The sequence below is a fragment of the Mobula birostris genome, chromosome 16 (genome assembly GCF_030028105.1).
Source record: "Mobula birostris isolate sMobBir1 chromosome 16, sMobBir1.hap1, whole genome shotgun sequence".
Taxonomy (NCBI): domain Eukaryota; kingdom Metazoa; phylum Chordata; class Chondrichthyes; order Myliobatiformes; family Myliobatidae; genus Mobula; species Mobula birostris.
Genome location: NC_092385.1, coordinates 78413937 through 78430445, shown reverse-complemented (window position 1 = coordinate 78430445; position 16509 = coordinate 78413937). Strand labels below are relative to the sequence as shown.

At 42.5% G+C, this 16509-nt stretch overlaps 1 protein-coding gene across 3 annotated transcripts in view; it reads left to right on the top strand.

Annotated features, from left to right (window-relative positions):
- LOC140211256 (NUAK family SNF1-like kinase 1) overlaps positions 1-3560 on the top strand; it is an 88346-nt gene extending 84786 nt beyond the window's left edge. For all 3 annotated transcript variants that reach the window (XM_072280933.1, XM_072280931.1, XM_072280932.1), the window contains 2 exons: positions 57-189; positions 1401-3560. In XM_072280933.1, coding sequence (XP_072137034.1) covers positions 57-189; positions 1401-2395 — 1128 coding nt within the window. In that variant the 3' untranslated portion in view covers positions 2396-3560. The remainder of the gene's footprint in view (positions 1-56; positions 190-1400) is intronic.
- Positions 3561-16509: the final 12949 nt, after the last annotated feature.

The following is a 16509-nucleotide window of genomic DNA, read 5'->3' as shown; positions in this document are numbered from 1 at the left end:
AAGACAATTCTGTATTTTCTTATTCACAGGGATAAACATATTTTATTCTGTTTTAGGTTGATTGCTGGGCCTTAGGAGTTCTGTTGTATACGCTGGTGTACGGAACAATGCCGTTTGACAGTCAGTGTTACAAAACTCTAACACAACAGATCAACCTTGGAGAATACAGGAAACCTCCGCACACATCTGGTACGTAATTAGAAATTTTAGCAACAGATCTCATAATTCAAATACAGATATTGACACTCTAAAAGATAACAACATTTCATTTTCAATCTATAATACAGAGGTGCTGTTGAGAAAATCAGCATTCATTTCCCAGCCCTAGATGCTATTGAAATTGTAGTGATGAGGCACTGTCTTCTACCATGGCAGTTCTTCTGGTTAAAGTACTTCCACAGTATTGTTGGGAGGACAATTCCCAGGTTTGGACCCAGAGATTAAGGACTTGAGATGCAGTTCAAAATCAGAAAGGTGTGTCTTGGAGGCAAAAGGGCTGATGGTGGTGTTTGCATGCTCTGGTTGTCCCTGTCTTTGTTACGAGTGAATATTGTGCATCTGCGAGGTGCTGTCAAAGATTCAAAGTCCATGAGGAGAAATTGCAGTGCGTTTTGCCGATGATTCTTAGAGGAGTCACATTATGCAAAGGGAGTAAATATTTAAGGTGGCAGATAAAATGTCTGTTTGACAATGAGTGGCAGCGTGGTCTCAGACAATAAACAAAGTCAGGAGCCACCCTATTTTTAATAGATGTTCACTGACCTGAATATGAGCAAAGGTAACGAGAATTTCATTGCATTTGAAAAATATTACAGATTTTCATCTTTGGTTCAAATTACCTTATTTCACTTTTTTTTTTGCATTATTAGTCAAGACTCGAGGGCTTCTACTGAAGTTTGAACTTATAACCATCCAACTTAGAGGTATATACTGATCAAAGATGATGTTTATTTGTTTTATAGAAGATAAATATAGAAGACCTGGAGATCAGTTGTTTTAATTATTGTAGCAGAACTATTTATTTTCTACAGAGCCAAGCCAGATTTACTTAGGGAACAAATTATGTGCAATTTGATTTTGCAGGCAACTACAAAGATTCTTGCCTGTGGTTTTTTGAATTTTCCACTAGGTAAGTGCCAATTGGATGGAAAAAAGAAATCCACAGGAAAGATTTAATGCATGACAAAGTAATTTCAATACATTTACATTGTGTCCTGCAGTAGATTCATTTTACTCAAGTCAGTGATCTGATTGTCCTAATTGGATAATGGATTGTGAGAAAAATGTCAATGTAATGGTATTTTTATCAAACATTACCTGTGACTAATATACTTTATTCGAACTATAAGAATGATAGTCCTTTGCTGGATCATTATATGTTGTCACGTTTTCATCAACAGGTGCCCATGACCTAATTGATTGGATGTTGTCAGTGGATCCACGGAAACGTGCAACAATTGAAGATATTGCAAACCACTGGTGGGTCAGCTGGGGTTATGATGCACCAGTTTGTGACAGTGTTCCTGAAAACAATTGTCACTCACCCCTATTGGTTCGTTATATTGATTGGCAAAACAGAGATGGATATTCAAGTCAAGGGAAGAAAGAAACTTCAGAGTTCCAAGAAATTGAAAATTCTATGCATACATCTCCTCAAGCAGAAGTTAGGCAAGAGGTTTGTTTAAAGAAGTCAAAAAAAGAAAATGATGTCATACACCCACAATATGATGCAAAACTGCAAAAGGTAACTTCCAAAGATACAGGTAAAAAGCCAAAGGGAATTTTGAAAACCAGGACCAGCTTTGATAGTGATTTTTCAACTACAGTCACAGATACACACTCACAATGGATGGAAACCAAAACAACTACTGCAGAACCTGCAAACACCTTTTACAGACTATACTCAATACCAGCTAAAATATACACCAACATGCCACTCAAAGGAATCCTAAAGAACTCATGCCAAAGAGAATCTGGCTATTCTTCTTCTCCAGAAAACATTGAGTCAATGGACAGAGATACAGCTGTCATTCCCTCAAAACCAAGTCATAAGCAGTCAGACATTGTTGCAGGGGAGGTTGCATACAGAAAAAAAGGAATTCTAAAACAAAACAGGAAATTTTCCATCAGCCTTGATTTACCTAATGATTGTTCATCATTGAAGCTTTCTGATTCTTTGAATGACCTCATTCTAGCCAGTGGAAGGCAAAGCACGAGCCGCCCCTCCAGTGTAATTAGTGATGACAGTATACTTTCTGGTGACTCATTTGATCTCCTAGATTCCACAGCAGAAGGCAAAAGAAGATTATTTTCACAAAGCAAACAAAGCAGTTTAGGTTCAGAAGATGACTTGTTGGAGTTGGATAAGACAGAAGCAGAGCCACAAACTGCCTAAAATGTAAGCTCTCACAATGTTAACATGGGGAATATTTTTCCATATTGGAATATGAAGATGTATGTTTATAGTTAGATCCAAACAAAACCTGCAATCATTTGAGGAAAAAGTAATGACTTATGAATTTTCCTCTGCACAAATTGTACCCTAACTTTATTCAAACTAAACTAACTTGAACAAAATGTTATTCATTAGATTTACTATGAGCAATACGTATAGACAAAATAACTTATTGTCATTTTTATTTATATGTAGCATGAGGTGATTCACTAGCAAAAATGTACTTATGTTAGTGACAAGTTTAATATGCTAAACAATTCTGTATTTTATCTGCATGCATGATTTGTTGGGTTAAGATTCATCATAAGACCATAAGATATAGGAGCAGATGTAGGCCATTCGGCCCATCGAGACCGTTCCACCATCCAATCATGGGCTGGTCTAATTATTCCAATCATCCTCACTCCCCTGCTTTCACCCCATACCTTTTGATGCCCTGGCTAATCAAGAACCTATCTATCTCTGCCTTAAATACACCCAATGACTTGGCCTCCACAGCCTCTCATGGCAACAAATTCCACAGATTTACCACCCTCTGACTAAAGTAATTTCTCCGCATCTCACTTCTAAAAGGGTATCCTTCAATCCTGAAGTCGTACCCTCCTGTCCTAGCATTCCCTACAATGGGAAATAACTTTGCCATATCTAATCTGTTCAGGCCTTTTAACATTCAGAATGTTTCTATGAGATCCCCCCTCATTCTCCTGAACTCCAGGGAATACAGCCCAAGAGCTGCCACTCATTCCTCACACGGTAACCCTTTCATTCCTGGAATCATTCTCGTGAATCTTTTCTGAACCCTCTCCAATGTCAGTATATCCTTTCTAAAGTAAGGAGCCCAAAACTGCACACAATACTGCAAGTGTGGTCTCACGAGTGTCGTATGACTACAGGGAGCTTTTAATTAGTCATGACAATCATCCCAGATTGTCTGTGTTTTAAAACCATTGCACAAGGTACTGGATATACTGTATATCATGAAATTGCATTATGCAAATTGACACTTTGTTAACAATATATGTGTGCATCAGTGTTAAAGGTGTAAAATTGTACATCTATATGATCAGATCGAGAATTTAGTAAACAAAAGTGGGCAACTACCTTTTCCTTGAATTTCATTTCAATTCTGGATCAAACAATCAACTAATTTTCAGGAGTAAACTTAAGAATTACCTGTACAATAATAACGGAGTCAACAAGAGAAAAGAGAAGACATTAATTCGGAAAGGTGGAAGTCCACCTAAAACCTTTTCATTTTTATCAAGTGCACAGTGGAACAGGTTACAACATGATAATCCAGGATCCCAAGTAGCAACTGATAAAGTTGAGCTTGGAACATTGTTGGTTCAAGGCACAGAGTTGAAAACCGGGAATAACACTTGGGAATAGATTTCAAAGATATTTAAGTATTTGCTTAAGAAGATAAATGAGAGTGAGTGTTATAGAAACATACAAAACCTGCAGCACAATACAGGCCCTTCGGCCCACAATGCTGTGCTGAACATGTCCTTACTTTAGAAATTACCTAGGGTTACCCATTGCCCTCTATTTTTCTAAGCTCTATGTGCCTATCCAAAAGACCCTGTTGTATCTGCCTCCACCACCATTGCCGGCAGCCCATTCCATGCACTCACCACTCTCTGTGTAAAAGACTTATCCCTGACATCTCCTCTGTATCTACTTCCAAGCACCTTAAAACTGTGCCCTCTTGTGTCAGCCACTTCAGCCCTGGGAAAAAGCCTCTGACTATCCACACGATCAATGCCTCTCATCATCTTATACACCTCTACCAGGTCACCTCTCATCCTCTGTCGCTCCAAGGAGAAAAGGCTGAGTTCACTCAACCTATTCTCATAAGGAAATCCATATACACTACATCTACTGCTCTACCTTCATCAATGTGCTTAGTCACATCCTCAAAAAATGCCATGCATTTATCCTTCACCTCACTCTATTCCTATACTCACGGTCACATGGCACAAGCAGTAATCCCAAGATTACTACCCTTGTGGTCCTGCTTCTCAACTTCCTTCCTAACTCCCTGTGGTCTGTTTTCAGGACCTCCTCCCTTTTCTTACCTATGTTGTTGGTACCGATATGTACCACGACCTCTGGCTGTTCATCTTCCCACTTCAGCATTTTGGGGACGCAATCAAAAACATTCCAGACTCTGGCATCTGGGAGGCAAACTACCAACCTTGTTTCTTTCCTGCATCCACAGAATCACCTGTCTGACCCCCTAACTATAGAGTCTGAGCCACAGGGCCAGACTCTGTGCCAGAGGTGTGGCCACTGTTGCTTCCCCCAGGTAAGTTGTCCCCCCCAACAGTACTCACACAGGAGTACTTATTGTTAAGTTGGACAGCCACAGGGGTACTCTCTAGTATCTGACTCTTGCCCTTCCCTCTCCTGACTGTTACCCACTTATCTGTCTCCCAAGGCCCCGGTGTGACTACTTGCCTATAGCTCCTCTCTATCACCTCCTCACTTTCCCTGACCAGATGAAGATCATCGAGCTGCATCTCCAGTTCCCTAACGTGGTCCCTAAGGAGCTGCAGCTCGATGCACCTGGTGCAGATGTGGCTGTCCAGGAGGCTGGGAGCCACATCCAGCACCCAGTACAGAACATTGGCCTCACAGACATACATCCTATTCCTATTCTTCACAAGTAACTTACCTTGACTCGGCCCTTTATCGCCGAAGCCCTGTTGACCCAAAGCCCTCCTACTCTGACTCCCTCTACCATGATGCCCACTCTATAAAGTTGTCTTCTTTTTAAGTTCTTTCCGGCAGTCTAACTTGCTGATATCTACGCGCCTGCGAAGTTGTGCCTCGATCAAACTGCTGAAGAAAAAATGCTCTGCTTGTGAATTCTTCCGGTGGTCTAAATCACTGACATCTACATGCCTGCTCAGTCGTGCCTGAATCAAACCGTTAAAGAAAAATGCTGTCCTTTTAAATTCTTCCCACTGGTCTAACTCGCTGATATCATAGGGATTAATATTGGGATATTGGTATCTTATTTATATCACAAGTTAACAGGAAAACGTGCAAATTTGCAGGTGGTATTAAACTTATTTCCTGAGTCAGAAATAGAATCAGAATGAGGTTTAATATCACTGGCATATGCCATGAAATTTGTTGCTTTGCATCAGCAATATATTGTTCAATAAGTAGTACAAAAAGAGGAATCCGATGGTGGAAGAGAAGAAGCTGTTGAGTATGTGTTTTCAGCATCCTGTCCCTCCTCCCTGATAGTAGCAATGAGAAGTGGTGGTGTCCTGGGTGAAGGGGGCTCTTAATGATGGACACCACCTTTTGAAGGTGTCCTAGATGCTGGGGATCATGAGGCCACAAAACGGACTGAACAAAGTAAGTAAGCAGGTACAGAGAATGTCAGATTAAATGAACACTGCAGTACATGTTTGGAGCAAATGTTGCTGAAATCATTACAATCAACATAGCTAGTTGCTGCAGAACAATAATCAACAAAACAAACACAGTTCAATGCTGCAGTAACCAAGATAGTGGAATACTATTTTAGATTGTGCTCTGGCCAAACCAGGCTTCAAGTCTCCAGCTGATACCGCAGATACTGCCAAACATCCTCACAACTTGCACTTTTCCAGGTACCAGGTCAATCTGGATCATTTCATTCTTGCATATTTTTCAAATTTACTTGGGATCTCGGACTACTTTCTGCACCATAATAATCTCAGTTTCCCAACTTCTGCCCTGAATTTGAAAATAAATATTTTAATGGCTTCTCATAAAGTTAAAATACTTGAAGGTATATATGTTCCTTAATTTGCAAATCATTTGAATACTATATAAAATAATAGAAATACCGCTGCTTTAGTTTCTCATTTGGCCATGAGAATACAAAGTCAAACTTAAAGTAAAAGTTTTATCAAAGTATGTGTATTACCATATACTACCTTAAGATTCATTTTCTTACAGGCGTTTACAGGAAAATAAAGAAATATGATAGAATTTATGAAAATTTATACAGAAATAAAGACTGACAAACAGCCAGTGTTCAAAAGACAAATTGTGCAAATAAACAAAATGCAGTACTGAGAACATGGGCCACAAAGAGTCCTTGAAAGTGAGCCCGCAGGGTGTAGAACCAGTGGGGGTCTTTGATAATGGGTGCTCTTTTTTGTGGCACTCCTTGTAAATGTGCTCAATGATGAGGATGGCTTTGCCTATGATGGACCAGGCTCTAGACCTTTCCATTCCAGGGGATTAGTGTTTAGATACCAGGCTATGATATTACCAGTCAGGATACTCCCCACTGTGTATCTATAGAAGTTTTCAAATTTTTTGGTGACATGCCAAATCTACACAAACTGCTAAAAAAGCAGAGGCACTGTTGTGCCTTCTGTGTTCTCGTACTTAAGTATACGCTGGTCCCAGGACAGATCTTCTGATATAACACTAAGACATTCAAAATGACTGATCCTCAACACCTCCAATCTCCTGATGAGGACTGGCTCATGGACTTCTGGCTTCTTCCTCCTTTAGTTGATAATCAACTCTTTAGCTTTGCTGACATTCAGTAAAAGGTTGTTTCTTTCTCCCTCCTATTCGGCAATCTGTTAGCACCTTTGATACACCAAAAAGAGCAAATTTAAATTCAGCATTGGGGCCACACAATCATAGTTATCAAGTGACTAAAGCAGGGAGCTGAGAACACAGCCTTCTGCTGCACCTGTGCTGATGTGGAGACGCTGTTGCCAACCCACAGTGACAGGGGTCTGCGTGTGCGCAAATCCAGGAGCAGTTATTTGCACAGGAGGTATTAATGCCCAAGTCTTTTAGCTTAGTGATGAGTTTTAAGGGGATGATAGTGTTGAATGCTGAGCTGCAGTCAATGAAGAGCATTATATTGCATGCATTTTCATTGTCCAGATGTTCCAGAGCTGAGTGAAAGACCAATGAAATGATATTTGCTTCTGACCTGTTGCAATGGCATACAATTTGGAGTTGATCCAGGTCACTCTTCAGGCCAGAATTGATATGCTTCATGAACAAAGCACCTCATCACAGTGGTTGTATGCGCTACTGGATCATAGTTATTGAGGTAGGTTAACACATTCTTCTTGGGCATTGGTCTGAGTGAAGCCGGCTTGAAGCAGGCGGGCCTGATAAAGAGCTGAAATTCTCTGAATATTCTTACCCTTTTCCCTTTCTCCTGTCAGTAGAAATAGTTCTGCTGGGCTTAGTAGTTAGGCCAAGTGTAAAGGCCAGGAGGTGCACTTGGTTGTCAGAGGCTCTTTGAGATGCACACCATCGGGAGCATTTAATAGGTAGAGGGAGCTTATCCCCACTACCCCACCTCCCACCTCCCTCCAACACATCTAGAACAACCTAAAGGAACCAAAGAAGTCTTTTAGTTCTATATCTGTAAATTCCAATTTTTTTCATGGCTTTCATTTTGTGTATAATAATGTTTAACATGTACAGAATATGCTTGCATTACAACTGTGGAAATAATTTTATAAATTAAGCCAGCAACAAACTACTACTACTACTTCGACTCAGGCCTAGGGGCCGGCGTCGGGCACGATGACGGACTCTCCACTTCTCCCTCTCCCTCATCAGTGTGTTCAGTTCATCTACATTAGCCGTGCCACTGTCTTCTAGGAGCGTGTTGACCATAGTCTTGGGAGGGCGCCCAGGGTTCATCCTCCCGTGCTTGGGCTCCCATATGATGACTAGGCTGGCAGGTAGCTTGGGGTGGCGTAGACAGTGCCCCGCTAGTTGCAGTCTTCTCGCCTTGATTTTAGCGAAGAGCATCGGTAGGTCGTTATAGAGCTCGACGTTCGTCATGTGCTGTTGCCAACTCACATCAAGAGCCATCTGGAGCATTCGCGTATAGCAACCATGTAGAGACTTTCGCATCGTCTTGATGAGTGTCCATGTCTCACATCCGTACGTGAGAATGGACTCTATGACTGCTATGAAAATCTTCTGTTTAAGCCCTCTGGTCAGGTTCGACTTCCAGATTTCCTTCATGTCGTTCATAGCCCTCCACGCCAGCACCTTCCGTATCTTTATGTCCTTCTCCGAACTCATCATTCTTGACCCGAGGTACTTGTAGTCAAAGACTTTCTTAATGGTATCATTCTTACGGTCTTGAGAGTACCTTTGTCGCAGTTAAATGCCATGTACTCTGTCTTTTAGTGTTTAGGTGAAGTCCAACTTTATTGCATTCAATTTCTACTTTTGTCAGTAGCTGCTGTGCTTCCTCCATCTGGTCAGAGAGCAGGACTATGTCATCTGCAAAATCGAGATCTGTGAGCGTAACTGGTCTGAGCCTTTTGGTTCGCCCTGGTTTTATGGTAAAACCAAGCGTGTCATGATCTTTGGTAGCTTGACGCAGAGTGTAATCAAGGACAATTATATAGATGTAGGGTGCCAGAGTGTCTCCTTGCAGCACACCAGCTAGGAGCTCGAACACTGCTGTTTCTCCATCTGGTGATACAACTTTCGCCATGGTTTTGGTATAGCTGGACTCTATTGCTTTCAGTAGATGGTCTGGCACCCCGTAAGCTTTCAGGATCTTCAGCATTTTACCTTGGTGAATGGAGTCAAAAGCTTTGCAAAAATCGATGTAAGTAAGCACGGCTGGTAGGTTGTTCTTCTTGACTTCCTCGATGATTCTACAGAGAGCAGGTATTTGCATTACTGTTGTGTGCTTCTGACGACAACAAAGGGACAATGAAAGATTTCAGCAACAAGTATATGGAAAATCACAAGAATTAATTGTGTCCAATCACAGACAAGAGAAAATCTGCAGATGCTGGATATCCAAGCCATACACACACAACACACAAAATACACAGAAAACAGGAAGTATGCGTGTGGGGCCAGTGTTCTGTGCTCGGTGTCAGATGTGGGATGTCCAGGATACTCCCAGCCTCCCAAACAGCCACATCTGCACCAGGTGTGTCGAGCTGCAGCTCCTTAGGGACCACGTTAGGGAACTGGAGATGCAGCTCGATGCCCTTTGTATTGTCAGGGAGAATGAGGAGGTGATAGAGAGGAGCTATAGACAAGTAGTCACACTGGGGCCTCCGGAGACAGATAAGTGGGTAACAGTCAGAAAAGGGAAGGGCAAGAGTCAGATACTAGAGAGTACCCCTGTGGATGTCCCTCTTAACAATAAGTGCTCCCGTCTGAGTACTGTTGGGGGGGGGGGGGGAATGGCTTACCTGGGGGAAGCAATAGTGGCCACGCCTCTGGCGCAGAATCTGGCCCTGTGGCTCAGAAGGGTAGGGAAAGGAAGAAGGCAGCAGTGATAGGGGACTCTGTAGTTAGGGGGTCAGACAGGTGATTCTGTGGACGCAGGAAAGAAATGCGGATGGTAGTTTGCCTCCCAGGTACCAGGGTCCAGGATGTTACAGATCACGTCCAAGATATCCTGAAGTGGGAAGGTGAACATATTGGTACCAACAGCATAGGTAAGAAAAGGGAGGAGATCATGAAAACAGACTGCAGGGAGATAGGAAGGAAGTTGAGAAGCAGGACCTCAAAGGTAGTAATCTCGGGATTACTGCCTGTGCCACGTGACAGTGAGTTTAGGAATACAATGAAGTGGCGGATAAATGTGTAATGAGTGATTGGAGCAAAGGGCAGGGATTCAGAGTTCTGGATCATTGAGACCTCTTTTGGGGCAGGTGTGACCTGTACAAAAATGGGTTGCAATTGAATCCGAGGGGGACCAATATCCTGGCGGGGAGGTTTGCTACGGCTACTAGGGAGAATTTAAATTAGAATTGCTGGCGGGGTGGGAACAGAACTGAAGAGACAGGGGAAGAGGCGGTTGGGTCACAAATAGAGAAAGTTTGGAAACAGTGTGAGAGGGAGGATAGGCAGGTGATCGAGAAGGGATGCGCTCAGACTGATGGTTTGAGATGTGGCTACTTTAATGCAAGAAGCATCATGAACAAAGCGGATGAGCCTAGAGCATGGATCAGTACTTGGAGCTATGATGTTGTGGCCATTACAGAGACTTGGATGGCTCAGGGGCAGGAATGGTTACTTCGAGTGCCAGGCTTTAGATGTTTCAGAAAGGACAGGGAGGAGGGCAAAAGAGGTGGGGGCGTGGCACTGCTGATCAGAGATAGTGTCACGGCGGCAGAAAAGGAGGAAGTCATGGAGGGATTGTCTACTGAGTCTCTGTGGGTGGAAGTTAGAAACAGGAAGGGGTCAATAACACTACTGGGTGTTTTTTATAGACCATCCAATAGTAACAGGGACATCGAGAAGCAGATAGGGAGACAGATTCTGGAAAGGTGTAATAATAACAGGGTTGTTGAGGTGGGAGATTTTAATTTCCCAAATATCGATTGGCATCTCCCTAGAGCAAGGGGTTTAGATGGGGTGGAGTTTGTTAGGTGTGTTCAGGAAGATTTCTTGACACAATATGAAGATAAGCCTACAAGAAGAGAGGCTGTACTTGATCTGGTATTGGGAAATGAACCTGGTCAGGTGTCAGATCTCTCAGTGGGAAACCATTTTGGAGATAGTGATCACAATTCTTTCTCCTTTACAATAACATTGGAGAGGGATAGGAACAAACAAGTTAGGAAGGCACTTAATTGGAGTAAGGGGAAATATGAAGCTATCAGGCACGAACTTGGAAGCATAAATTGGGAACAGATGTTCTCAGGGAAATGGACGTCAGAAATGTGTGCAAATATTCAGTGATATTTGTGTGGTGTTCTGCATAGTTAAGTTCCAATGAGACAGGAAAAGGATGGTACAGGAACCATGGTGTACAAAGGATGTAGAAAATCTAGCCAAGAAGAAAAAGAAAAGCTTACGAAGGATTCAAAAAACTAGGTAATGATAGAGATAGAAACATAGAAAATCTACAGCACAATACAGGCCCTTCAGCCCACAAAGCTGTGCTGAACATGTCCTTACCTTAGAAATTACCTAGGGTTACACATAGCCCTCTAGGTTTCTAAGCTCCATGTACCTGTCCAGGAGTCTCTTAAAAGATCCTATTGTACCTGCCTCCACCACCGTCAACGGCAGCCCATTCCACGCACTCACTACTCTCTGTGTAAAAAAACTTACCCCTGACATCTCCTCTGTATCTGCTTACAAGCACCTTAAAACTGTACCCTCTTGTGTCAGCCACTTCAGCCCTGGGAAAAAGCCTCTGACTATCTACACGATCAATCCTTCTCATCATCTTATACACCTCTATCAGGTCACTTCTTATCCTCCATCACTCCAAGGAAAGAAGGCGAGTTTACTCAACGTATTCTCATAAGGTATGCTCCCAAATCCAGGCAACATCCTTGTAAATCTCCTCTGCACCCTTTCTATGGTTTCTACATCCTTCCTGTAGTGAGATGACCAGAACTGAGTACAGTACTCCAAATGGGGTCTGACCAGGGTCCTATATAGCTGCAACATTACCTCTCGGCTCCTAAACTCAATTCCACGATTGACGAAGGCCAATACACTGTATGCTTTCTTAACCACAGAGTCAACCTGCACAGCAGCTTTGAGTATCCTATGGGCTTGGACCCTAAGATCCCTCTGATCCTCTATACTGCCAAGAATATTACTATTAATAATATATTCTGTCATCATATTTGACTTACCAAAATGAGCCACCTCTACAAGGTTATAAGGCTAGCAGGAAGGAGCTTAAGAATGAAATTAGGAGAGCCAGAAGAGGCCATGAGAAAGCCTTGGTGAGCAGGATTAAAGAAAACCCCAAGGCACTCCAGAAGAATGTGAAGAGCAAGAGGATAAGACATGAGAGAATAGGACCAATCAAGTATGACAGTGGAAAAGTGTGTATGGAACCCGAGGAGATAGCGGAGGTGCTTAATGAATACTTTGCTTCAGTAGTCACTACGGAAAAGGGTCTTGGCGATTTTACGGGATGACTTACAGTGGATTGAAAAGCTTGAGCATATAGACATTAAGAAAGATGATGTGCTGGAGCTACTGGAAAGCATCAAGTTGGAGAAGTCTCTGGGACCGGATGAGATGTACCCCAGGCTACTGTGGGAGGTGAAGGAGGAGATTGCTGAGCCTCTGGTGATGATCTTTGCATCATCAATGGGGATGGGAGAGGTTCCAGAGGATTGGAGGGTTGCAGATGTTGTTCCCTTATTCAAGAAAAGAAGTAGAGATAGCCCAGGAAATTATAGACCGGTGAGTCCTACTTCAGTGGTTGGTAAGTTGATGGAAAAGATCCTGAGAAGTAGAATTTATGAACATTTGGAGAGGCATAATATGATTAGGAATAGTCAGCATGGCTTTGTCAAAGGCAGGTCATGCTTGACGAGCCTGATTGAATGTTTTGAGGATGTGACTAAACACATTGATGAAGGTAGAACAGTAGATGTAGTGAATATGGATTTCAGCAAGGCATTTGATAAGGTACCCCATGCAAGGCTTAATGAGAAAGTAAGGAGGCATGGGATCCAAGGGGACATTGCTTTGTGGATCCAGAACTGGCTTGCCCACAGAAGGCAAATAGTGGTTGTAGATGGGTCATATTCTGCATGGAGGTTTGTGACCAATGGTGTACCTCAAGGATCTGTTCTGGGACCCCTTCTCTTTGTGATTTTTAAAATGTCCTGAATGAGGAAGTGGAGGGATGGGTTAGTAAATTTGCTGATGACACAAAGGTTGGGGGTGTTGTGGATAGTGTGGAGGGTGTCAGAGGTTACAGCGGGATATTGATAAGATGCAAAACTGGGCTGAGAAGTGGCAAATGGAGTTCAACCCAGATAAGTGTGAGGTGGTTCATTTTGGTAGGTCAAATATGATAGCAGAACATCATATTAATGGTAAGACTCTTGGCAGTGTGGAGGATCAGAGGGATCTCAATGTCCGAGTCCATAGGACTCTCAAAGCTGCTGCACAGGTTGTCTCTCTGGTTAAGAAGGCTAACAGTGCATTGGCCTTCATCAACCGTGGGATTGAGTTTAAGAGCCAAGAGATAATGTTGCAGCTATATAGGACCCTGGTCAGACCCCACTTGGAGTACTGTGCTCAGTTCTGATCACCTCACCACAGGAAGGATGTGGAAACTATAGAAAGGGTGCAGAGGAGATTTACAGGGATGTTGCCTGGATTAGGGAGCGTGCCATATGAGAATAGGTTGAGTGAACTCAACCTTGGAGCGACGGAGGATGAGAGGTGACCTGATGAAGGTGTACAAGATGATGAGAGGCATTGATCGTGTGGGTAGTCAGAGGTTTTTCCCCAGGGCTGAAATGGCTATCATTAGAGGGCACAGTTTTAAGGTGCTTAGAAATAGGTACGGAGGAGATGTCAGGGGTGAGTTTTTTTATGCAGAGAGTGGTGAGTGTGTGGAATGGGCTGCCAGCGATGTTGGTGCTGGTGGATACGATAGGGATTTTTAAGAGATTTCTGGATAGCTTAGAAAAATAGAGGGCTATGGGTAACCCTTGGTAGTTTCTAAAGTAAGTACATGTTCGGCACAGCATTGTGGGCCGAAGGGCCTGTATTGCGCTGTAGTTTTTCTATGTTTCTAAAATGGTGGAGGAACTCAACAGACTGGGCAGCATCTTTGGAGAAGAGTAAACTGTTGACCTTTCAGGCGAAGACATCGACTGTTTACTCTTTTCCATAGATGCTGCCTGGCCTGCTGTGAGAATTAATAGTTTTTTGTGCTGTGTGCCTTATAAAAATATAATAAAGATCGACCTTCACTAATCTGGCACCATTGGGACCTGAGGAGTGCCGGATTAGTGAAAATATCAAACTACAGAAGGATCACATTAAGCATAATCAGTGCTGGATTATCGAAGGAACCAGATTACAGCTAGTCGGATTAGTGAAGGTTGACCTCTATATTGGAACTGGCAAATCTTTGAATGTTGACTTACAGGTTTACAAAAATATAACTGAGTCACATTGCACTGTTCATTAAAATCTTTCTGCTGGTCAGCATAGGGTTATCTTCATTTGATTAATGCAAGCTTCATAAGAGAGTGAACACGTTCAGTTTTCTAGACATGGTGTGTCAATGTACTGTGTCTGTATTTTATTCTATAAAGAAAACAGCAAAATTATTTATTTTAATCTTTCAGACATTCACCTCAACTACCATGAAGAATTTAATGAAACCTGTGCTAATGTTACCAGCTTCAAATAAACTAAATTTAATAATTTGTTCTATCAAGCTTTAGATTAGATTATGAGGACACGCAGTCCTCTTTTATTGTCATTTAGTAATGCATACATTAAGAAATGATACAATATTCCTCCGGTGTGATATCACAGAAATACAGGACAGACCAAGACTGAAAAACTAACAAAAACCACATAATTATAACATATAGTTACAACAGCGCAACAATACCATAACTTGATGAAGAACAGGCCATGGCACAGTAAAATGTTGAAAGTCTCTCAAAACCCCTACATCTCACGCAGACGGGAGAAGGGAGAAAACTCTCCCTGCCATGCCCGACCATAGTCCGACTCTGAGTTGTCTGAAAACTTTGAGCTCTGATCAGCCCTCCGACACCGAGTACCGAGCACCATCTCTATCCGAACGCTTCAACCTCAGCCTTGGTCACCAGCAGCAGGCAAAGCCAGGGACTTTGGGGCCTTCCCTCCGGAGATTCTCGATCGCACAGTTGTAGCGGCAGCGAACCGGGCATTTCAGAAATTTCTCCAGATGTTCCTCTGTGCTTTCATGTCTGTCTCCATCAAATCAGAATTATCCACAGCCCCTATTTGACAGATACGATATCATTTCACCGGAGAGCTGCGCGCGCTGCCATCTTCTCCTCCCGCTGAAATATCTTATTAGATTACCACGATCTCCTCCGTATTCAAAGTAAAGGGAGGGAGGAGAAGATGGCAGTGCGACGCAGTGCGCGTGGCTGCTCCGAATTGATATCGTATGCCATGCACAAGTCTGATTTGATGGGGACAGCCATGAGAAGCACAGAGGAACATCTGGAGAGACTTCTGAAATGCCCATTTTGCTGCCACTGCTACTGTGCGATCGAGAATCTCCAGAGGGGAAGGTCCCAAATCCTTGGGTTTGCCTATTGCCTGTTGCCAGGGCCGGGGTTGAAGCGCTCGGCAGAGATGGTGCTCGGTGCTCGGTGTCAGAGAGCTGGTCAGAGACTCGAAGTTTTCAGATGGACTCAAGAGCTGGTTGTGATCGGGGTGCTTCCAGGATGCTGCATCGGCAAGTTTGCGGCGCTGGAAGCTCATGGCAGGAAGAGAGTTTTTCTTCCTCCTACCGTCTGCGAGAGATGATGGGACTTTCGAGAGACTTTGAGATTTTTTTTACTGTGCCTATGGTCTGTTCTTCTATCAAATTACAGTATTGCTTGCACTGTTGTAACTATATGTTATAATTATGTGGTTTTTGTCAGTTTTTTTAGTCTTGATTTGTCTTGTGTTTCTGTGATATCATTCTGGAGGAACAAATTGTATCATTCCTTAATGCATGCATTACTAAATGACAATAAAAGAGGACTGTGTCATAATCAAATCTAATCTAATCTAAAATATAATGTGAATCTCTCAAAACAATTGTCAGATGTTTAGCTTGTGTGATGTAGCAAAATATAACTAGGATGGTCTATTTCTATGCAATTTCAGATGTTCTTCTGACATTTTTTTAAATGCCAAGTATCTTCACCAGAATTTCAAAAGTTAATCAAGGCACTCATTCATATGCCTTGCAAACATAATGAAACATGACGTGTGATCTTTTTGCTGTAGGTGCCTCAGCTGGTTAAGTTTAAAGTTGCTCTTGAAAGCATGTAACTCGTTCCTTGTTTATCCAGTGTAGCCTATAACTGGAAAGTTAGAGGATTAGAATGATAAAAATTTACCACAAGGAACTATATATGAATTCAGTCATTGATGTAAATGTGTTTTCTCTACTAGAGAACCTAATACTAGTCTTGTGTCACTAGAAGTCATATACAGGTGCAAAAAAAAAACTGCTGAATACTGTATTATAGTCTTTACAGTACAGGTATTCCTCTGCTGAAAAAACAGCACCAAGACAACAC